The 24,193-nt window shown below is 41.8% G+C and overlaps 1 protein-coding gene across 1 annotated transcript in view; it reads left to right on the top strand.

Moving 5' to 3' along the window:
* Positions 1 to 24,193, top strand: part of LOC123793863 (uncharacterized) — a 77,228-nt gene that overhangs the window by 11,479 nt on the left and 41,556 nt on the right. Inside the window, exons 6-11 of the mRNA XM_087865584.1 lie at positions 573 to 716; positions 10,396 to 10,484; positions 11,482 to 11,597; positions 12,973 to 13,111; positions 13,256 to 13,350; positions 14,346 to 14,448. Coding sequence (XP_087721710.1) covers positions 573 to 716; positions 10,396 to 10,484; positions 11,482 to 11,597; positions 12,973 to 13,111; positions 13,256 to 13,350; positions 14,346 to 14,448 — 686 coding nt within the window. The remainder of the gene's footprint in view (positions 1 to 572; positions 717 to 10,395; positions 10,485 to 11,481; positions 11,598 to 12,972; positions 13,112 to 13,255; positions 13,351 to 14,345; positions 14,449 to 24,193) is intronic.

The following is a 24,193-nucleotide window of genomic DNA, read 5'->3' as shown; positions in this document are numbered from 1 at the left end:
TATACATCTTTTGATCTTCACTGTGTTTACCTGACACAAGGTTTAGAAACATGTCCTTTGAGGTTTAGGTTAAACACAAATATTTTCTTTTTTTTTTTTTTTTTAAGATTTTATTTTAAGAGGTAGAGACAGAGAGCACAACTTGGTGGTGGGCAAGGGGAGTGTGGAGGAGCAGAGGGAGAGGGATAAGCAGGCTCTGTGCTGAGTGCAGAACCCAATGTGGGGCTAGATCCCATGACTCTGAGATAACGAATTGAGCCAAAATCAAGTCAGATACTTAACCGACTGAGCCACCCAGGTGTCCTTTCTTTTTTTTTTTTTTTAAAGATTTTATTTATTTATTTGACAGAGATAGAGACAGCCAGCGAGAGAGGGAACACAAGCAGGGGGAGTGGGAGAGGAAGAAGCAGGCTCCTAGTGGAGGAGCCTGATGTGGGGCTCGATCCCATAACGCCGGGATCACGCCCTGAGCCGAAGGCAGACGCTTAACCGCTGTGCCACCCAGGCACCCCCCAGGTGTCCTTTCTTAAACACACATTCTGACATACGTTTAATTGTTCTTTTTGTTTCAGGGTCTTTACCTTCTGCCAGTTCAAAAGTCAGCATTAACCTGCAGAATGACCCTATCATTCAAAAGTATGGCTCTAAGAAAGTGGGCTTAACCAGATGCCTTCTCACAAGGGAGGAAATGAAAACATTTCACTTTCCATTACAAGGTTGGTTTATATTTAATCTGAGGTTGGTAACAATGTAAGAATATTTAACAGTTTTTTCAAAACTATTACTGTTGAAAGTTCATTTTTTTGGCTGCTTTCCAAATGACTTAGTCCATCTTCTATTAATAAGGAAACACTGTAAGAGTAGATGTGTACCGTGATTGGTAAAGTGATGATTTCAGGTAGTGCATAAACATTACCTTAAATATCATTGAAATATTCTGTGAGAAAGTTATTCCTTTTTCAGTTTTCTTTCTTTCCTCCTTACTCTATTAGAAGGAAGTCAGTATGTCTTTAACACTTCTCTAGTACTTCCAGTCTTCCTCTTACCCTGCCATACCCCATCTTCTTTTTCTTCAATGAATAGATCAAGTCTAGGCTCAGAGCCTTGGTCAGTTATGTAACAAGAATTTAATAGAAATGCTGTAATTTCAGCTTATTTTCTTTATTACCTCTTAATCATAGCAATAATGTTAAATTTCTTTAAAAAAAAAACCACTCTAGATTTATGCTAAAGGGGATGCTGGAGAGAGTTAAGATGGCAGAGGAGTAGGGGACCTCTTTTTCAGCCGGTCCCGAGTCGAGCTGGATAGGTACCAGACCAGCCTAAATAACCACGGAATCAGCCTGAGACGCAAGATGATGCATCTGGATCTCTACAAATGAACATCTCCAGCGCTGAGTATTGAGGTACGAAGAGGGGAGCTGTAAACCGTGCACAGATATCGGAAGATAAACGGAAGGGGGAGGGAGCCGCCGCGTTTGGGCTCCGGGAAGCGGCAGCCACCTGCACTGGGGAGCGGGCGGACTCACAGAGGGCACCCGCGACTCACAGAGGGCACCCGCGAGAGAGCGGACTGAGAGCGGTGAGCCGTGAACGCGAGCCACCAGGCATGTCCCGGAACACCGGAATCCCGGTGTGCTCACGGGATCCAGACTGAGACCAAGAGCTCCTGGAGCGCGCGTGGGGCGGTGGCGGGCCACCTGCACGGGGGAGCAGGCGGACTCGCGGTCGGCACCCGCGAAAAAGCAGACTGAGACCCTCAACCGGGTGCGCGCGCCACCAGGCTTCTCCGGAAACTCCGGAATCGAGGTGTGCTCACCGGGCATAGACTGAGACCGGGAGACCCGGGAGCGTGCGGGGCGGCCGGTGGCTGGCGGCATTAGAAACACAAAGGACAGAGACACGCCGGCCCTGGAAGTGAGGGCAGGGACGCCGAGTTGGTGCGCACATCCCGGGACGCTGCAGGGTTGAGCAGCACCAACAGTAATAGAGTTAAAGTGGCCAGAACATCAGTGGAGAACGGGCCGCAATCCCTCTGTCCTGTGACAATGCAGCCTCTGCTGCTCTGACCCTCAGAAGAGGCATAGCCGGCCGCCAGGGAAAGCCGCCAGAGAACAAAAGCCTGGAAATACCGGATCAGAGAGTGCCCATCCCCATCCTCCCTCGCAGGGGACACGGAGACTCTAACCAAACAGGGTTGCCTGAGTATCCGCGCGGCAGGCCCCTCCCCCAGAAGGCAGGCTGAAAAATCAAGAAGCCCACAACCCGAGGCGCCTGGGTGGCGCAGTCATTGAGCGCCTGTCTCCGGCTTAGGGCGTGATCCCAGCGTTCCGGAAAGGAGTCCCTCATCAGGCTCCTCCGCTGGGAGCCTGCTTCTTCCTCTCTCACTCCCCTGCTTCTGTTCCGTTCTTGCTGTCTGTCTCCCTCTCTCAGATAAGTAAATAAATAAAATCTTTAAAGAAGAAGCCCACATCTCTAAGATCCCTATAAAACAAGGGGCACGGCCTGGGACCCAGTCAATAATTTTGGGCTGTGGACAACCCCGCAACCTCCCCTCATTAGAATGACAAGAAGGAGAAGCCCCCCCCCCCCAGCAAAGAAAAGACAGTGAGTCAGTGGCCTCTGCCACAGAAGTAACGGATATGGATGTAACCAAATTATCAGAAATGGAATTCAGAGTAACAATGGTCAAGATAATGAGTAGACTTGAAAAAAGTATTCAGGAAAATGTTACTGAGAATATAGAATCCCTAAGCGCGGAAATGAGAGCGAATTTGACAGAAATTAAAAATTCTATGAGCCAAATGCAGGCAAAACTAGAGGCTCTGACGGCCAGGGTCATGGAAGCAGAGGAAAGGGTTAGTGAATTGGAGGATGGGTTAATAGAGGAAAAAATAAAAATAGAAGATGGTCTTAAAAAAATCCACGCCCACGAATGTTGACTACGGGAGATTACTGACTCAACGAAACGATCCAACGTTAGAATCATCGGCATCCCCGAGGGGGTGGAGAAAAACAGAGGTCTAGAAGAGATATTTGAACAAATTGTAGCTGAAAACTTCCCTAATCTAGCAAGGGAAACAAAAATTCGTGTCCAAGAGGCAGAGAGGACCCCTCCCAAGCTCAACCATGACAGACCTACACCACGTCACGTCATAGTGCAATTCGCAAATATGAGATCCAAGGAAACAGTATTGAAAGCGGCCAGGGCAAAGAAATTTCTCACGTACCAAGGCAAAGGCATCAGAATTACGTCAGACCTGTCTACACAGACCTGGAATGAGAGAAAGGGTTGGGGGAGCATTTTTAAAGCTCTTTCAGAGAAAAACATGCAGCCAAGGATCCTTTATCCAGCAAGGCTGTCATTCAGAATTGATGGAGAAATAAAGACATTTCAGAATCGACAGTCACTAGCCAATTTCGTAACCACGAAACCAGCCCTACAGGAGGTATTACGGGGGGTTCTATAAAAGTAAAAAGGCCCCAAGAGTGATACAAAACAGAAAGTCACAGCCAATACAAACAAAGACTTTACTGACAACATGGCAGAATTAAAAGCATATCTCTCAGTACTCAGCCTGAACATTAATGGTTTAAATTCTGGCTTCAAACGCCACAGGGTTGCAGATTGGATAAAAAGAAATGACCCATCCATTTGCTGTCTACAAGAGACTCATTTCGAACCCAAAGATGCATTCAGACTGAGAGTAAGGGGATGGAGTACCATCTTTCACGCAAATGGACCTCAAAAGAAAGCTGGGGTAGCAATTCTCATATCAGATAAACTGGATTTTAAACTACAGACTATAGTTAGAGATGCAGAAGGGCACTATATTATTCTTAAGGGAAGTATTCAACAAGTGGATATGACAATTATAAATATATATGCCCCCAACAGGGGAGCAGCAAGATACACAAGCCAACTCTTAACCAGAATAAAGAGACATATAGATAAAAATACATTAATAGTAGGGGACCTCAACACTCCACTCTCAGAAATAGACAGAACACCCTGGCAAAAACTAAGCAAAGAATCAAAGGCTTTGAATGCCATACTCGACGAGTTGGACCTCTTAGATATATATAGAACACTACACCCCAGAACCAAAGAATACTCATTCTATTCTAATGCCCATGGAACATTTTCAAGAATAGACCATGTTCTGGGACACAAAACAGGTCTCAGCCGATACCAAAAGATTGAAATTATCCCCTGCATATTCTCAGACCACAACGCTCTGAAATTGGAACTCAACCACAAGGAAAAATTTGGAAGAAACTCAAACACTTGGAGACTAAGAACCATCCTGCTCAGGAATGACTCGATAAACCAGGAAATCAAAAATCAAATTAAACAATTTATGGAGACCAATGAGAATGAAAATACAACAGTCCAAAACCTATGGGATACTGCAAAGGCGGTCCTAAGGGGGAAATACATAGCCATCCAAGCCTCACTCAAAAGAATAGAAAAATCTAAAATGCAGTTTTTATATTCTCACCTCAAGAAGCTGGAACAGCAACAGAGGGACAGGCCTAATCCACGCACGAGGAAGCAGTTGACCAAAATTAAAGCTGAAATCAATCGAGCAGAAACCAGAAGTACAGTAGAGCAGATCAACAGGACTAGAAGCTGGTTCTTGGAGAGAATCAATAAAATTGACAGGCCACTGGCAAGACTTATCCAAAAGAAAAGAGAAAGGACCCAGATTATTAAAATTATGAATGAAAAAGGAGAGGTCACGACGAACACCATTGAAATTGGAAGGATTATTAGAAATTTTTATCAACAGCTATATGCCAATAAACTAAGCAATCTGGAAGAGATGGAATCCTTCCTGGAAACCTATAAACTACCAAGATTGAAACAGGAAGAAATTGATTTCTTGAACAGGCCAATTAATTATGAAGAAATTGAGTCAGTGATAAACAACCTTCCAAATAACAAAACTCCAGGCCCGGACGGTTTTCCTGGGGAATTCTACCAAACATTCAAAGAAGAAATAATACCTATTCTCCTAAAGCTATTTCAAAAAATAGAAACAGAAGGAAAGCTACCAAACTCATTCTATGAGGCCAATATTACCTTGATCCCCAAACCAGGCAAAGACCCCCTCAAAAAGGAGAATTACAGACCGATTTCCCTAATGAATATGGACGCCAAAATCCTCAACAAGATACTTGCTAATAGAATCCAACAGTTCATTAAAAGGATTATCCACCACGATCAAGTGGGATTCATACCTGGGATGCAAGCGTGGTTCAATATTCGCAAATCAATCAGCGTGATACATCATATCAACAAGAAAAGACTCAAGAACCATATGATCCTCTCAATCGATGCCAAAAAAGCATTTGACAAAATACAGCATCCTTTCCTGATTAAAACCCTTCAGAGTGTAGGAATAGAAGCTACATTTCTCAATCTCATAAAAGCCATCTATGAAAAGCCTACTGCAAATATTATTCTCAATGGGGAAAAGCTGGAAGCCTTTCCCTTAAGATCAGGAACACGACAAGGATGCCCACTCTCGCCACTATTATTCAACATAGTACTAGAAGTCCTTGCAACAGCAATCAGACACCAAAAAGGGATGAAAGGTATTCAAATCAGCAAAGAAGAAGTCAAAATGTCTCTCTTCGCAGATGACATGATACTCTATATGGAAAAACCAAAAGAAGCCACTCCCAAACTATTAGAAGTTATAGAGCAATTCAGTAACGTGGCGGGATACAAAATCAATGCTCAGAAATCAGTTGCATTTCTGTACACGAATAACGAGAACGAAGAAAGAGAAATTAGGGAATCCATCCCATTTACAATAGCACCAAAACCCATACGTTACCTTGGAATTAACTTAACCAGAGACGTAAAGGACCTTTATTCTAGAAACTATAAATCACTCTTAAAAGACATTGAGGAAGACATAAAAAGATGGAAAGATATTCCATGCTCATGGATCGGAAGAATTAACATAGTTAAAATGTCCATGCTACCCAGAGCAATCTACACTTTCAATGCTATCCCGATCAAAATACCAAGGACATTTTTCAAAGAACTGGAACAAATAGTCCTTAAATTTGTATGGAACCAGAAAAGACCCTGAATCTCCAAGGAACTGTTGAAAAACAAAGCTGGGGGCATCACAATGCCGGATTTCGAGCTGTACTACAAAGCTGTAATCACAAAGACAGCATGGTACTGGCACAAAAACAGACACATAGACCAATGGAACAGAATAGAGAGCCCAGAAATGGACCCTCAGCTCTTTGGGCAACTAATATTTGATAAAGCAGGAAAAAACATCCGGTGGGAAAAAGACAGTCTCTTCAATATATGGTGCTGGGAAAATTGGACAGCTACATGCAAAAGAATGAAACTTGACCACTATCTCACACCATACACAAAAATAAACTCCAAATGGATGAAAGACCTCGATGTGAGACAGGAATCCATCAAAATTCTAGAGGAGAACATAGGCAGCAACCTCTACGACATCGGCCAAAGCAACCTTTTTCATGATACATCCCCAAAGGCAAGAGAAACAAAAGATAAAATGAATTTATGGGACTTCATCAAGATTAAAAGTTTCTGCACAGCCAAGGAAACAGTCAGAAAAACTAAGAGGCAGCCCACGGAATGGGAGAAGATATTTGCAAATGACACTACAGATAAAGGACTGGTATCCAAGATCTACAAAGAACTTCTCAAACTCAATACACGAGAAACAAATAAATCAAAAAATGGGCAGAAGATATGAACAGACAGTTTTCCAATGAAGACATACAAATGGCTAACAGACACATGAAAAAATGTTCAAAATCATTAGCCATCAAGGAAATTCAAATAAAAACCACACTGAGATACCACCTTACGCCAGTTAGAATGGCAAAAATAGACAAGGCAAGAAACAACAATTGTTGGAGAGGATGTGGAGAAAGGGGATCCCTCCTACATTGTTGGTGGGAATGCAAGTTGGTACAGCCACTCCCGAAAACAGTGTGGATGTCCCTTAAAAAGTTAAAAATTGAGCTACCCTATGATCCAGCCATTACACTACTGGGTGTTTACCCCAAAGATACAGACGTAGTGAAGAGAAGGGCCATATGCACCCCAATGTTCATAGCAGCAATGTCCACAATAGCTAAATCGTGGAAGGAGCCGAGATGCCCTGCAACAGATGACTGGATTAAGAAGTTGTGGTCCATATATACAATGGAATATTACTCAGCAATCAGAAAGAACGAGTTCTCAACATTTGCTACAACATGGACGGCACTGGAGGAGATAATGCTTAGTGAAATAAGTCAAGCAGAGAAAGACAACTATCATATGATTTCTCTCATCTATGGAACATAAGAACTAGAATGATCAGTAGGGGAAGAAAGGGATAAAGAAAGGGGGGGTAATCAGAAGGGGGAATGAAACATGAGAGACTATGGACTATGAGAAACTAACTGAGGGCTACAGAGGGGAGGGGGGTGGGGGAATGGGATAGACCGGTGATGGGTAGTAAGGAGGGCACGTATTGCATGGTGCACTGGGTGTTATACACAACTAATGAATCATCGAGCCTTACATCGAAAACCGGGGATGTACTGTATGGTGACTAACATAATATAATAAAAAATCATTATTAAAAAAAATAAAGGGGATGCTGGAAAAAGAGTAAAAAAAAAATATATATAAAATAAAAAAACCCCACTCTATTGAGATACATAATTTACATACCATATAATTCACCCATTTAACATAATACAATTCAATAGTTCTTAGCGTATTTATAGAATTTTGCAACCATCACCATAATCAATTTTAGGATACTTTCATCACCACAAAAGAAACCCTGTACTGTTATTTTTCACACAACATCCATACCCCCTAGGCAATCACTAGTTTCTGTCTGTGGATTTACTTATTATAGGTATTTCATATAAATGGAATTAAACCATAGCTGGTCTTTTGTAGCTGGCTTTTTTCACTTAACATAAAGTTTTCAAGTTTCATCCATGTTGTAGCATGTATCAGTACTTCATTCTTTTTTTTTAATTTCCTTTTATTTTAAATTTAATTTTAATAAGATTAAATATAATTTAGTTTTAGGCGGTGTCTGACCGGCTCAGTCAGAAGCATGAGACTCATGATCTCAGGGTTGTGAGTTCGAGCCCCACATTGGGTGTAGAGGTTACTTAAATAAGTAAGTATTAAAAACATATATGTGTGGTGTGTGTGTGTATAAAATTTAGTTTGAAAATAATATATGTGGCTCCATCCATATATGAAAACTCGTATCTTTCTTCTTTCAGTTTGTCCTACTTATTAAAGCCTTATACTTTCATTTTTTTAAGATTTAACAAGCAATTATTTTTATTGAAGTATAGTACTTGACATACAATGTTACATTAGTTTCAGGTGTACAGCGTAGTGATTTGACAGCTCTGTAATTATGCTGTGCTCATTAAGTGTAGCTGCTGTCTGTCACCTTTATTTTCATTCAGATGATATTCTGTATATGGATATATAACATTTTGTGCATTCATTAGTTGATGGACTTTTAGATTGTTTCCACATTTTGGCTATTATGGATAATACTGCTATGAACATTCAGGTACGAGTTTTTGTGTGGACATGTGTTTTCATTTTGGGGAAGTATATACCTGGGAGTAGAATTGCTGGGTCATATGGTAATTGTTTAGTCTTTTAAAGAACTATCAGACTTTTTCCAGAGCAGCTGCACCACTTTACATTCCCTCCAGCAATAATAAGGGTTTCGGTTTGTGCACATTCTTAACAACTATTTATTTATTTATTTATTTATTTATTTATTTATTTATTTATTTATTTTTTAAAAGATTTTATTTATTTATTTGACAGAGACAGCCAGCGAGAGAGGGAACACAAGCAGGGGGAGTGGGAGAGGAAGAAGCAGGCTCCCAGCAGAGGAGCCTGATGCGGGGCTCGATCCCAGAACTCCGGAATCACGCCCTGAGCCGAAGGCAGACGCTCAACGACTGCGCCACCCAGACGCCCCTCTTAACAACTATTTATTCTGTCTTTTTGTTACATCCATTATAGTGGTGTGAAGCAGTAGCTCATGATTTTGATTTCTGTTTCTCTGATGGCTGATGATGTTGAACATCTTTTCATATGCTATCTGTAAAATGGAGTTAATAGCTCAGATATCATGGATTGCCATGGGGATTAAATGAGTTAATGTATACAAAAGTGCTTAGCATGGTGGGTGGCACATAGTGATTTTTAAAAGTTATTTTTTGTTATTATTGCTACTAATCATATAGATAAGGGCAGCAAGTATAAAGTCTCCCAGATTTGGGGATGCCTCTCTTTTTTGGTGTAGATCATATTTTAATTTTTTTAATTGTAATTAGTTGGCAATTTTGAGGTACGATGACATAGAAACTAGTCAAAGTTTCTCAAACTCTACTTTGTTTCTTGTCTTACAAGATCTAGGTATTTTTACTGTTTAAGCCTCTGTCTGAAGGTAGGAAATCTTCAATGGTTCAAACACTTTGGGACCTCTGAGCTGAATGTGCCTGGTTATTGACTAAGGGTACACAACGGAGGCGGTACCTTAAGTGGGTTCCTGTAGGGAATTTTCAGGCTCTGATTCCAGAAAAATGCAGGCATGTTTCTGAACAGAGATCTCGGGGAGGTCTTAAGGGTAGAGTTAGGTGCAGGGGTGCATGTGGTGAATGTTACTTTCTGCCTATGGTGAAATCCTTTTAGATCTCTACTGTGGTGGAATTTCATTCCTATTTTTTCTTTATTTAGGAAAGAAAGATGTTACATGCAGTTTTTGCATACTTTATTCATCCTCCTCTAGTCCAGTGACTTGGGATTTAGTCAAAATTTAGGTGTTTTTTGTTTTGGTTTGGTTTTTTTTTGAGAGAGAGAGAGTGCGTGGACACGGGAGGGGACAGAAGGAGAGGAGAGAGAGAATCTTAAGCAGGCTCTACATCCAGCACTGAACGTGTAGCCTGATGCAGGGCTCGATCTCACAACCCTGAGATCATGACTTGAGCCAAATTGGGTTGGATGCTTAACTGACTGAGCCACCCAGACGCCCCAGCTACAATTTAGTTATAATCTCTTTTCTTATATGGAGGAAAAATTGTTACTTGGTAACTGCCAAGAAGTCTAGGCCCTATTATCCCCTATAAGGGCAGCCTGTAGTATTCTCCCATAATATAAAAATGAGCATAAGCGAAAAACTTGAGGACTGACATTGTCTCTCATATAATTTTTATATTTCAAGTGTCTAACAGAGAAGGTGACTAGCAAATATAGTATTTCAGTTTTCCCTCGGTGAATGAATCTAAGAATGATGTTTATCATCTCTAGTTTTAAAGGCAGATATTTTCTTTTCCTCCTAGGTTTTCCTGACTGTGAAAACTTTGTACTTACCAAATGTAATGGTTCTATAACAGACAACAGTCCTCTCTTTGGACTTGACTGTGAAATAGTAAGTACTACTTTTAATGTTTCAACTGGAGGATTACAAACTAGAGTCTAGTAGAAGATGATTTATTGAGTCTAATGCACCAGTGAACCAGTGCATTTAGTTCCAGTATTTCAGTTTAAATAACTGAAAGTAGACCCTTTTACTCACATTTTAGAAAACTTGGATATATGCTCCAGGATGAAGAAAAGATATCACATAAGTTTTCTAACTAGTTGTTATGTTTAACCAAATCTCTGGCAATTACCCTAACTTTACTCCTTCTGTCCTTTGAACAAGTGTTTTGTTACTGTTTCCCTAAAGACTTTGACTCAATTACCATTGGTTTGGCTTAGTTTCACACAGTTAAGATTAGAAGTAGAATTTCCCTCAAGCTCCCTTTGTGTTTTACTTTGTCTAATTAGTAAGTCTCCTTTCGAAGACAGGGCATCCCCTGTCAGTACTCAGGTACCAGTCTCTCATTTCTTAATGAGTAGCTAAGAACTAAAGTTTTTGAGTCTCGCATCAGGTTGTGTATCCCCTGGCCTTGCCTATTAATGGCATTGTCACATTGGACAAATTCCGTAACCTCTCATTCTCAACTTCTCCCTCTGTGAAGTGGGGATAATAATAGAGGTACCTCATCATGTTATTATCAGGTGTTGTATGTAGAATGCTTAGTATTGCATTAGATGATAATGGAGTGCACTATTAAAAAATTACTTTCTAGTGGTACTCAGCTAATACTGGGATGTCATACACAATAAATGGTAAAATGATGAATGATGTTATTTCCACCCATCTTCCTTGAGCACATCCTTTTCAGAGCAATTAGATGAAATGTTCAGCAGTCTGCCTAGCTTTAATTTCATTCAAACTGGGCTCTCTAGTTAGCAAAGTCTCTGCCATTGTCACTGGGACTCCAGTAGATTACAGCTGATGGCGGTTGAGATAGTGTGAATAATGAGAGGAAGCAAGAGCTTCCGCAGTTCAGCAGTCTGACTATGGCCTGGTCTTTCAGTGCCTCACATCCAAAGGGAGAGAGCTAACACGCATCTCACTGGTTGCTGAAGGAGGCTGCTGTGTTATGGATGAACTCGTTAAACCTGACAACAAGATTCTGGACTACCTTACCAGGTATTTTTCACCTTGCCTTCTGCCCTCCCTAGCCCTGGCAGACTAGAGTGGAATGTGATAACAGGAATAGTTTGTAGTTTCTGTTTGTTTAGGTATAATCTACTTCTGTGTTACCAAAGACAAGGCTGGGGTAGCACAACTGTAAATTTTAAAACTGAAATTGCACAACGTCAGTGTATAAAGCTCTTAAACCTTCTTGCTCTCTAGTCTTCCTGTGACCTTAAGTAAGCAGATCTTCTCCCAGCTGTAATCATTATGTAGCAACTTCCAAACAGGTGGAGTTTTGCTCTCTGATAAGACCTCATTGGAAAAATCTGCGAATCACTATTTGGCAGTCAAATTTAGAGCTTAAGCTGCCTTGACCTCAAAAAATCAAAACAAAACAAAGTTTTTCCATAACAGAAATTGGAAGCTCAAAAATTTTAGTCTGTCTTTTTAAAGATTATCTTGTAATTTCAGAATGTACATATTATAGTGATTAGGCAAAGAAAAGCTAGTAAAACATTACTCTTGAAGTTGCATCTATGGATTCATGCTTACCTTAGGCACAGAGAGGCCATGATAGTGATAAAGATTGTCTTATTAGCAGACATAATTAGACAGTATTCTTAGGGAACAATCATTTGTGGCAAAGATGTATGTATAGCGTGTTTGTCACAGTATTTAAAAAATATGGGAATATAAACATCTGAAAGTAGGGGATTGGTTAAAATATGTGAAATCTATATAATGGAATACTCTAACCATTTAAAAGGATGTGTTGAAATTTATCGATGTGAAAACTTGATATATGGCAAATGATAAAATCGTGTTATAAAGTAATATGCATTATGATTGCATTTTTATAAAAATAAAATATATACATGGGGGCACCTGAGTGGCTCATTCGGTTAAGCATCCAACTCTTGATTTCGACTTAGGTCATGATCTCAGGGTCCTGGGATCGAGCCTTGCATCACGCTTCGTGCTCACCGGGGAGTCTGCTTGAGGATTTTCTCTCTTTCTCTCTGCTTCTCTCTCTCTCAAATAAATCTTTAAATATGTGTGTATATATATACATATATATATATATATATTTGTATGTGTATGTATATATGTGTGTGTGTGTGTATATACACACACATGAATATATGTATCAAAAAATATGAAAGGATATTTACTAAAATGTAAAAAGTGATCATCTCTGATTCATGGGATTTGGGGTTATTTTAAATTCCCTCTTTGCTTATCTGTATTTTCAACCTTTTTTTTTTTTTTTCAACCTTTTTACACTGAGCATATATTAATTTTTTAAAATATTCTTTTTGAAATGACTTTTCAAGGAGGAAAACCTATTAATATCCTGACCTGTCCATTTCTCTTTTTTTATTGAAAGCTTTTCAGGAATCACAAAGAAGATTCTTAACCCAGTGACAACCAAACTCAAAGATGTACAGAGACATTTAAAAGCACTGCTTCCTCCTGATGCTGTGTTAGTGGGCCATTCCTTAGACTTGGATCTCAGAGCACTGAAAGTGAGTATCTGACTTAGTTTTTCCAGCATATATGCCTTTTCCATTTATTTCAAATCTAAAGTCTTGGGTTCTTCTATTCCCCAGCCCATTTGTTTTTTTCCTTTAGCACAGGATGCTACTCATTCTATTCTCTTTCCTCCTCAGATGATACATCCATATGTTATTGATACATCATTGCTTTATGTCAGAGAGCAGGGCAGAAGATTTAAGCTAAAGTTCTTAGCCAAAGCTATTTTGGGGTAGGTTATTTGCATATTATAATATTGTCCTGACAAGTTGCATGTAAGTTAGCATATAATTTCTTATTTAATGCATATTGCAGAATTCAGGGTCTCTGTTCTTCCTCTTAGTCTGTAAACATGATTCCTTTCATTTCTTATGAATCCTGGGATCCTAATTCCAGAGAAGTATGACTCAGAGATGAAGAAATTATGGGAATCCAGAAAGGGGTATACATTTATATCTGAAGGTTGATGGATAGAACTGGATAGAACTGCCAGAAAAGTTAACCAAAATTTGAAAACATAATGTTTCTATATTGAATGTATCCTATTATGTACAAACACATGTGTACAAAGATGTTCATTATAGTATGGTTTAAAACAGCCAAAAACTGCCAATATTCTATAGGAGTGGTTAAATAAATTACATTTATCTGTATTATTGAATACTTTGTTATTCTTAAAAGAATGTGATGGATCTGTAAGTGCTAATAAGGAAACCTCTTAAAGTACTAAGAATAAAATGGAGATTTAGAACAAGATCTGTATATGCCTAGATATCAGTATGATATAGATTAGATTTAGATAAATTTATAGACACAAACATATGTACTATTTTAAGGTTTTTGAAAACGACCAAGAAAAAATTTAAGTACATATAGACACTTGCATGGAAATATAAGATTTCTGGAAGGTAACTTTAAATAGTGGTTACATCTAAAAGAATGAGGCAAGGGGTTGGCTGGGGAGTGGCCAGAGCCTTTACTGGGTAGCCTTTTGTCCAGATGATACTCTTGCTGTAGACAAAGCCATTCCTGATCATTGTACATCGTCAGTGCCTCTCACTCCGGGTACTCTCCTGGCACTTAGGAATAAAGGAATTTTGATTATTGTGATAAAATCTGATTATCAGATTGCTGAAATTTTACATGGAACCAGAATATTAGAGGTGGTTGAAAGAACCTATCATTGAAAATGCTGTCGAGTGTGTCAGTTTTATCTTGGCTTTCCAGGAAGGATATACAGTGTCCAGATAGGCTTGGTCATGATGCCACAGAAGATGCTAGAACAACCCTTGAATTGGCTCGGTATTTCCTTAAGTATGGCCCAAGGAAGGTTAGTATCTTTGACCTGTATGTTTGCTTTTCTTAAAATTATGAGACTGGAACAGATAGTCACAGACACCATTTCCTGTTATTACCTTTCTTTACAAAAATAAGAGTGTAATTCAAGCTGAGCATTTGGAATTAAGACCTATATGACTAGCATAATGTAGTAGTTAAGTATGTAGTTTCTGAAGTTGGCCTTGTCTGTTTTTATTTTATTTATTTATTTTTAAAGATTTTATTTATCTGTCAGAGAGAGCAGAAGCAGGGGGAGCGGCAGGCAGAGGGAGAAGCAGGTTCCTTGCCGACTAAGGAGCCTGATACAGGACTCGATCCCAGGACGATGACCCAAGCCAAAGGCAGACGTTCAACTGACTGAGCCACCCAGGGGTCCAGGCTTATCTGTTTTTAAATAAAGATGGTACAGGGGCTCCTGGCTTGTTCAGGCAGTGGAGCATGTGACTGTTGGTCTCAGGGTTATGAGTTTGAGCCCCATGTTGGGTGTAGAGATTACTTTAAAATCTTAAAGAAAAAAAAAGATTACTACTATGTTTAGCTACATAATCTGGGTCAATTTCTCTGTGAAGAACTTCAGTTTCTACATGTGTAAAATGGAAACACGTGTCTCTGGGATATTGGTGAGGGTAAATGAGATCTCATATAAAGCTGGTTAGTACAGTACCTTGAATATATTAAGCACTATAATGTGTGGCTCATTGTATGCTGATAATTGTAATAATAATTATGAAAAATCTACATAGATTTTTGCTCTTTTGGGGTGGGGGGAGCATGCCATTGCTTCAGTAGCAGTTCAGTGGGTGTAGATTAGAACAGCACATAAGGGAAACCTTGAAGGAGACAGTTTCTTACAGACCTTGTTACAATGCATTCTAACTTATTCGATTGTCCCATTGCATGATATGTTCTGTCATGACTCCACTATGAAATAAATGGTAGTCTATGTAGAATCATAAGCATCCAGAATACTGTTTGTGTCACAGTGGTAGAAAGACACTCTAAAATGTCTTCTGGGACATACAAATAATGATAATAGTTTGGATCTCATCTCTGCTTTGCAACTCCCAAATGGTCTCCCACTTTATGGAATAATAAAAAAACATCCATTGGAAAAAAGACAGTCTCTTCAATAAATGGTGCTGGGAAAATTGAACAGCTACATGCAAAAGAATGAAACTTGACCAATCTCTCACACCATACACAAAAATAAACTCCAAACGGATGAAAGACCTTGATGTGAGGCAGGAATCCATCAAAATCCTAGAGGAGAACATAGGCAGCAACCTCTACGACATCAGCCAAAGCAACCTTTTTCATGACACATCTCCAAAGGCAAGAGAAACAAAAGATAAAATGAACTTGTGGGACTTCATCAAGATAAAAAGCTTCTGCACAGCCAAGGACAGTCAAAAAAACTAAGAGGCAGCCCACGGCATGGGAGAATATATTTGCAAATGATGCTACAGATAAAAGACTGGTATCCAAGATCTACAAAGAAGTTCTCAAACTGAATATGCGAGAAACAAATCATAAAAGGGGCAGAAGATAGGAACAGACACTTTTTCAATGAAGACTATGTTTGTATCTGAGACCATATCCTGCGCTCTGGAAGGAATGAGGTCTATTCTTAACGTTAGGAATTTAGGGTGTCTGAGAGAAGGGAGGGACACGTTCATTAAACCACACAGACGTTGTGTTCCTTATAAGGGAAGCACCAGCGATGTATCTGAAGGACAGGAGAGGGAGCCGTGGGTCACACAGAAACAGGAGACTGTGGATGAGAAGCAGGATGGAGGTGCTCAGGGGAGTGGATGGTCTCTCTCAGGTAGAGCGGAGGCGATTCCTGGCAGGCCAGCAGCTTAAGCAGTGAGTGTGAAGGCAGAGTGAGGTCCACACCGAGTTGCTGCGTGTGTTTGTCACACAGTGTGAATAATGCAGTTATTTGCGTGAAAATGTCATTGTTGGCATAAAGCTGTTCATTCATAATCTATAAAGGTTATTGTTTCCCTAAATTTTTGAAAGTTCTGAACTGTGTGAAAGAATGCCGTGGAGATGTGGGAAATTTAACTTGGTTCTTTGGGGATTCTTGTCTGCCTCAGTTTGTGTGCCCCCGTGTGAGAAAGTGAAGACAGGACTGAGATCAGAGAGCTGCTGCCTTGGCTTCAGCCTGAGTGAGGCTCTTAGTGGGGAATTCGGGGTTGACCAGGAGCCGCCCTAGCTCGAGCCCTGTCACCACCCTCTGCATCTGAGTCCCCTCCCTGCCTGTAGCTTTGCATCTCCCAGAACTTCTGCCACAGTATCCTGCGGATTTGCCTGTGTTGCTGATGTCTCAGCCCGAATGCCAGCTCTCCGTGGGGCCTACTCAGAACCTCAGCTTTGTTTTCTTTGAAACCGGGAGCATATTGGTTTCTGAGGTCATTAGAGGCACAGGAGTTGAAGTACATAAAGAATCTGCAGGGGCCCCTGGGTGGCTCAGGCGGTTAAACATTGGACTCTTGATTTCCGCTGAGGCTGTGATCTCAAGGTTCTGAGATTGAGTCCCAGGTCGGGTTTGACGCTGAGTGTGGAGACCCTTAGGGTTTCTCTCTCTCCCTCTCCTTTTCCGCCTTCCCTGTTCGCTCACAAGTTTACCCTTTCTCTGTCTTTGTTTTTTTCTCTCTGTTTCAAAAAAAAAAAAAAAAAAGAATGTGCCAAATATCTGGGATTTTGGCCACTCACCCTACTCACTGTTTAAAAAAATAGCTCCATGCAGATGATCATCAAAAGGTGTTCATTTAAGACCTTGAAATTTCACTTGGAGTAGAACATCTCAGCCCAGATAGCAGCGAGCCTCATTTCAACAACAAAGAAATGACCTCCTTTTTTTCTATTAAATTTCAGGTCCTAGCCAAGAAGGAAATAAAAGATACTTTTGAGAATGGGTACATTCAGACATTGATGTCTGAGATGTGAAGACAATTATTTTCTATTACATATAGACTCACAGAGGCAGCCACACACTCAGGTGTTCATCCAAGGCCTCAGATATACTATAGGAGGCAAATTGCATATGGCAGAACATAAGATCCCATTGAAATAATCCAAAATCTGTTTGACTTACAGGACAGTCAGTTTGAAGTTTGAAGATCTCCCTGAGCGGTAACAACCAGGCTATGCAGAGTATATATGTTGTAAAGGTGTCAGATGAGCCTAATGGTCTGAATGCCTTCCCTGCCCATCCTGTCCCCTGTGCTCTGTCTCTCCTCGTATCCCCCCAATAAACCTTTCACGGTTCTGTCTGTGTGTCAGCGTCTGCCTTCACGAGGACCTACAGTCATTCCCTCCAAGAGCACAGTGTGAATCCTGTACACACAGAAACAAACTGGCAGCAGTGGTGGTGATGGAGGATAGTAGCAAGATTACCCTTTGTGGCATCTTTACTGCAAGGGGCCCAAGCAGTCCTTCTGGGCAGGTGGACACACCCTGTATTTAGATCTGTTGGTGGTTGTATTAACTCTGGTGATAGATACCCTTGAGTACATGGTGTCTGCTTGTTTTGGGGGTGTGTGGTGATCAGCAGGATAGGTGTCTGTCCCCAGGCAGTGGTCTGTTGTGATGGTGAGGAATGTATGAAGGGTCAGTAGTGGCCCCGGGAGACCGGTGAGGAGGCCCTGCATTAATCCAGGTTTTGTGCACTGGTTTCACCTCACCAGCTGCCTCGCAACAGCGGGTGGGCTCTGAGGGTCGCTGATGGTGGCAGTGTTCTTGGTAAGACCCCTGATGCCCCATAATCCTCCACAGTTTCCATGTTGAGGGATGGGCAGGGAAGAGGCCAGTGACAGGAGACCCATTCCTCTCTCACCACGCAGGAGTTGGGTGTATGTGTCTGTTGCTTCTTAGGTCCTTTACTCCAGTCCATTCTGCACCAGAGCTCCTGGATCGTGCAAAGCCCTCCTTCTCTCCAGGTTGTGGAAGAAGACATCCTCCAGCAGCCTTGGGGTCATGGCTGGGCCAAGGTGTCAAGGTCTGTCTGTCCACATTCTGCCCTGGAGAGGCGGGTAACTGCCCTGCTACAGCCAAGGTCAGCCTGAGCAGCCTTTGTAAATGGGATTGTCATGCCCTGTGCGCAGGGCCAGGGCCGAATGATGGCAGGAGAGAGGGGGAGACAGGAGAGGTGGTCCTCTGTGGTGGTCCTGGACAGGGCTGCACAGAGCAGAAGGCCTGAGGGCCTGGGGAGAGATAGAGAAAGAGACTGTCAGGGAGAGGGACACTGAGTGGGTGGTGGGGGGATTGGGCAAATCCTGGAAAGTGAGAGGAACCAAGAGAGGGAGAGGGGGTAGAGAAAAGCAGAGACAAAGAGGAGTTGGAAGGATGAAAAGCAGTTGCTGGTCTAGGTGTGTGGAGGTGGACCATGGACCAGGGGGGAGGAGGTCTAGGTAGCTACTCTGAGCGTTGGGACTGGAGAAGGCGGGAATCCAGGGCGTCAGATTTCCCTGAGCCCAAACCTCCGACCTCTCTGGGGCAGAGCTGTGCAGAGGACGTTTCCCTTGGGAAGATGGGGACCCCTCCTTTTGCATTGTGGGGCCGAACCCTAGGCTCTATCATGGAGAGAGATGGCTTGGGTGGAACAGAGCACCCTCTGTCCCTCCATCTGAGGGGTCATGACTTTGAGCATTGCAGGGATTCCCAGGGAGGCCAGCAGAGGGCGCGCGCGCACCTCCAACAGGAAGGGGGCGGTTTCTCTGCGTGCGCAGCCACGGCCAGCAGAGGGCGCGCCGTGGCCTTTTCTGACACAGGGCGCCTCAGAGCAGGAAGGGCTCTGGAAGGCCCCCAAGGATCCGGCCCCTCTCTGGCTGCAGGGAATAGAGCGCCAAAGCTGCCATTTCAGTAGGTTCGGCCCCCACCCTGGGAAGACCCTGGGGCCTTTGCAGCAACTTGTCGCCTCCCGAGGTAGAGGAAGAAGCTGCCTTGTTGGCTGAGTGCTGAGGGGGCAGCTCTGGGCGGCTTCCCAGGACATGCTGGTAAGTGAGTAGCACAGTCGCTTGCATTTTGAGGGCTGTTCCCCTGGTTCAGTCCTCATTTTCCCTGCGGGTATTTGAACAGACCTGTTTTACTCAGGGATCCGTGGCTTGAGGGGTCCTGCGACACCACATCAGAGATGCTGTGGTTGGCTTGTTACAGATGCAGGCTTGTTTCTGGGGAGAAATCCTGAGCCAAATTCAGAGGAACGGGAGCCGCTTTCAGTGGGGACTTGAATGCACTAACTGCTGACTCTCAGGACTTCCTAAAAGAATGAGCTGGGGTCCCACTTCCCTAATTCTGCTGGAACCTGAGACCCAGGTAGAAACACAAACTGCCCTCCATTTTGTAACCTTAAAGGTAGAAACTCTGAGGGATTTATCAGCCGAAGTTGGTTTTGTTTGGGAAGGAAGAAGAATAGAATGTAGGACAAAGAAGCAGTGACTAACCCTTAGGCACATTGGGGAGCATCAGAGAGGCTCACTGTTTTCAGGCGAAAAGGGGGCAGTTTAGAAGGCTGTTAGGAACCAAAAGTCCATTGGAGGCATCTGGTAGTTCAAATCATTGTGGCTTCTCATGGTTGAGTCCTGTTGGGAGGTGGGGGCTGGGGGGAGGGGATGGAGAGATGAGAATAGAGTTCCTGTAGCTGGAATAGTGGAGTATTCACGTGCGAGGTCAAGTCCATGTCTTCCTGTTGGGTCCCCAGTTTATTCAGAGTGATAGTGTGTCCGAGCTCCCCCTGCCAAAACCTCCTGACTGTTTTGTGGCATTTCCCGTTACGACTTTTCACATTTCCCCGTTCTGATCAAGATTTGCCTTGAGGAGCAAAATAAGTCCGTCAAAGACAGATACTATATGATTTTAGTCATTTGTGGAATTTATGAAATAAAACAAATGAGCAGCGAGAAGAAAAAAGAGGCAAACCAAGAAAACAGCCTTTTTACTATAGAGAACAACCTGTTGGTAATCAGAGGGGAGATGTTTGGGGGGATGGGTTCAATAGGTGATAGGGATTAAGTCATGCATTTGTGATGAGCACCAGGTGTTGCCTACAAGTGTTGAATCACTAGATTGCACACCTGAAATGAATATAACTGTGAGGTAATTGTAATTTAAAAAACTTTAAAAAAGTTTCCATGGAAGAATTTTTTTTAAAGATTTTATTTGTGCGTGTGTGTATGAGAGAGAGAGAGAGAGAGAGAATCAGGCAGAGGGAGAAAGAGGCTCCCCGCTGGGCAAGGAGCCCAGTGTGGGACTCAGTCCTAGGATACTGGGATCATGACTCACTGGATCATGAGCCAAAGGCAGATGCTTAACCGACTGAGCCACCCAGGTGTCCCTGGAAGAATTTCTGATCAGCAGTCAAGTTCTTTGTATTTAGTGGTTTTGTGTTTCAGTGCCAGCAAGGTCTTTTTCTGGTGGCGTGTCTCATGTTGGAGGAAATGTGCATCACAGTTGTAAACTACTCAAGTGACACTTGAAGAACTGGGAAGGTTAGAAGGGAGAAACTCTCATGTACTTCCTGTGTGAAGTCTGTATCTGCTCGAGATTGAGACCAGTGAGCCAGCATCACCTCACTGGGGACACTGTTTCTACAAAGGATTGACAGACAGCAAGTACAGAATCAAAAGCAAGATGACAATTCCAAACCATGTGTTGGTTCTAACCCAGGACCCTAGGTTTGAAAGGAGCCAACTGAAAATATTTATTGGCAGTTGTTTACCTGAAGGAAGACAGGTTTCTCCCTATGAAGGCAAATCCGGAGTCACGTGTGCCTCCTGGAAGTGTCTTCCTCAAGTGTCTGGGAGCAAAATAGTGAAATACTGCGAGAATGCACTAAATGAAATCACTGAGTACATCTGGGAATACAGATACACTGGGGAACATGAAGCATTAGAGAACTTGTTGCAAGAATAGGAATACTTCCGGGACATTTCAAAACAGTATTGTTATCTCAAAAGAGCTGTTTAAAACTCCATGTGTTATCAGTAATGGTCTGTTATGTTATAAATTCAGAAACCATGCATTTGGATTAGAATCCGGATGTTCAAACTATGTAATTATATAAGTATAGCACCATTTATTTATTCTGCTTTTGGTGAATAATTGTTTCCAGTTTTTTGTTATTCTGAACAATGCTGCAACGGACATTCTCACACGTTTCCTGGTGTGTAGGTTCAAGATTTTCAATAGGGCATATACATTTTCTAGTATTGGAATTTCTGGTTTGTAAGAATGAACGTGTAGAGTTTTGCAAGATAATGCAGAGTATCTTTCAAAATAGTTGTACCAATTGTTCTTGTCCCAGTACTGCATAGAATTCCTATCTTCACCAATAACTGGTCTTGCCAAGCTTAATTTTTTGCCAACCTGATGAATGTAAAAGGGTTACTCTTTGTGGCCTTAAGGTGAATTTTTATGATTATTATTGAGGTTGAACATTTTTCATGTTTTTATTCACCACTAGGATTTTTTTCTTCCATAAAATTCTAGTTTTGCCATTGGGCTATTTGCTTTTCTCTTTTTGTTATGTAGGAATTAGCTTTTCAAATATTCTGGATATTGATCTGTGGTTGGTTGTGCGTGTTATGAATAAAACATTCTTTGTTATCAGTTTTTGAATTCAGATAGCTGAGTTAAAATAATGAAGACTACCTAGATTTCAGAATCTGTTTGGTTCCTGATTTTCATATAAAAGTTAGCTGGAGTTTGAATGATAAAGTATAATTCAAAGATTTCATTCAAATATTCTTGTTTCCTGGGACGCCTGTATCTTTTTCTGGTTTCTAATTTAATTTTTCTCTAAGGTATCTTTTTGTTAGCAAAAGTTCTTTTCCTTTTTTTTTTAAGATTTTATTTATTTATTTGACAGAGAAAGAGAGAGCCCGTGAGAGAGGGAACACAAGCAGACGGAGTGGGAGAGGAAGAGGCAGGCTCCCAGCAGAGCAGGGAGCCTGATGCAGGGCTGGATGTGGGGCTGCATCCCAGGACTCTGGGATCACGCCCTGAGCTGAAGGCAGATGCTCAACGACTGAGACACCCAGGCATCCCAGCAAAAATTCTTAATTTTAACGTTGTCATGCTTACCAATTTTCTTTCTGAAGAATGCTTTTTTGCCTTGGTGAAGAAGTATTTTCTTATCCTGGGATCATAAAGATATCTTTCTATATATTCTTCTGCAAGTTTAACCAGTTTTATCTTTCATTTTGAAGTCGGTAAATCCATTGGAAATTAGATTTTGTGTATGGCAGGAGATAGAGATCTACCATGTGGATGACCAGTTGTCCTGACATCATGTATTTCATACACCATTCCCCAGTGATCTGTAGTGCCCCCTGTGTCATGGATGAAGTTCTCATACATTTGTGATTCTGGTCTGGGTGCACTAGTGGTAGTCATTAGTCTCCCAGCATGAATAACACCCTATCCTAAATCTTATAGCTTCATAATAATTCTTGATATCTGGTGGGGCAGTTCTCCTTTCCTTATTCCTTTTTTTCCCCCCTAAAGATTTTATTTACTTATTTTTGTGCACATGGGAGGGGGTGCAGAGGGAGAAGCAGACTCCCGCCGAGCAGGGAACCCGATGTGGGACTGGATCCCAGGACCTGGGATCATGACCTGAGCCGAAGGCAGATGCTTAACCGAATGAGGCCACCCAGGCGCCCTCCCCTTTCCTTTTTCTTCAGAAGCATCTTGGCTGTCTATGGGTCTTTGCTCTTCCGTATCAAGTTTAGAATTAGCCTGTCATATTTCTTGCAAACTCATATTGGGATATTAATTGCTGCTGCATAAAATATACAAGGCAATTGGAAAAGTATTGACATTTTTTTATGATTTTGAATTTCTCTGTCTATAAACACGGCATGGTTTTTTTTTTTTATTTGTCTTTAATGTTTTTAATAAATTAAAAATTCTGTTTCTTTAAAGAAACCAAACAAAAACAAAACAAAAACAAACAAAAGGAATCGGGGTGCAGTTAATAGTTTAGGTAAAAGAAAGACTTTTGAATTCTGAAACTTCTAAAACTCTAGAAATGCTCACAAGATAAAAATGAGGCTATTTCTGGAAAGGTCATACTCCAAAGAGGTTTCCTCCTTTTGCAAGAGACTGGGAAATGCAGAAAAAGGCATGTTCTTTGCACAAAAGAGGTAGGAGGAGCAACAGTGAGAAAAGGAATGCAGGCCTGGTCTGGACATGTGGGGGAAAGCTGTCTCCCCAGATGTTTTCTCTTTCAATTTGGGAAGTATTTATGTTCTCGTGACCAGATGGTGTCCAGGTCCAGTCAGGGTCTGGTGCCTTCTTTAAATGTGTCCCGTGGACCCAAGAGCCCATTCCCTGGGATTTGGCAGCACAAGGTTTGGTTAGCAGTATCCGATAAGGTCCTCTCAAGGGAGGTTGAAGAGAATCTCTGTGGAAGTGTCTTTCCCAAGAGAAAGAATCCCCAGCTTGCAGGGTGTGATGGTCAAGATAATTATCCCCTGGGAGTGGACACTGAAAAGATTGCTCTGCTACAACAGTGTTCATTTTGATAGAAGCAACTAGATCTTTGCATTATTGAAATATATCCCCTTTTCTCAACTCCAGGTCAAAAGGGGGCAGAGGTCAAATGCATGGATATCCAGTGACTATCTCCAAGGTTGGGAGTCAGAGCTCCAAAGGGGATGGCCTTGAGATTTAGAAGAAGTATTGGCAATGCCTTTGGCCCAGGTCATTGGAAAGTCTCTGCAGATTTTGCC

Source organism: Ursus americanus, chromosome 2 (genome assembly GCF_024610735.1).
Source record: "Ursus americanus isolate L20-20 chromosome 2, mUrsAme1.1.p, whole genome shotgun sequence".
In the NCBI taxonomy this organism is placed as follows: Eukaryota; Metazoa; Chordata; class Mammalia; order Carnivora; family Ursidae; genus Ursus; species Ursus americanus.
This window is presented reverse-complemented; position numbering and strand designations above follow the sequence as displayed.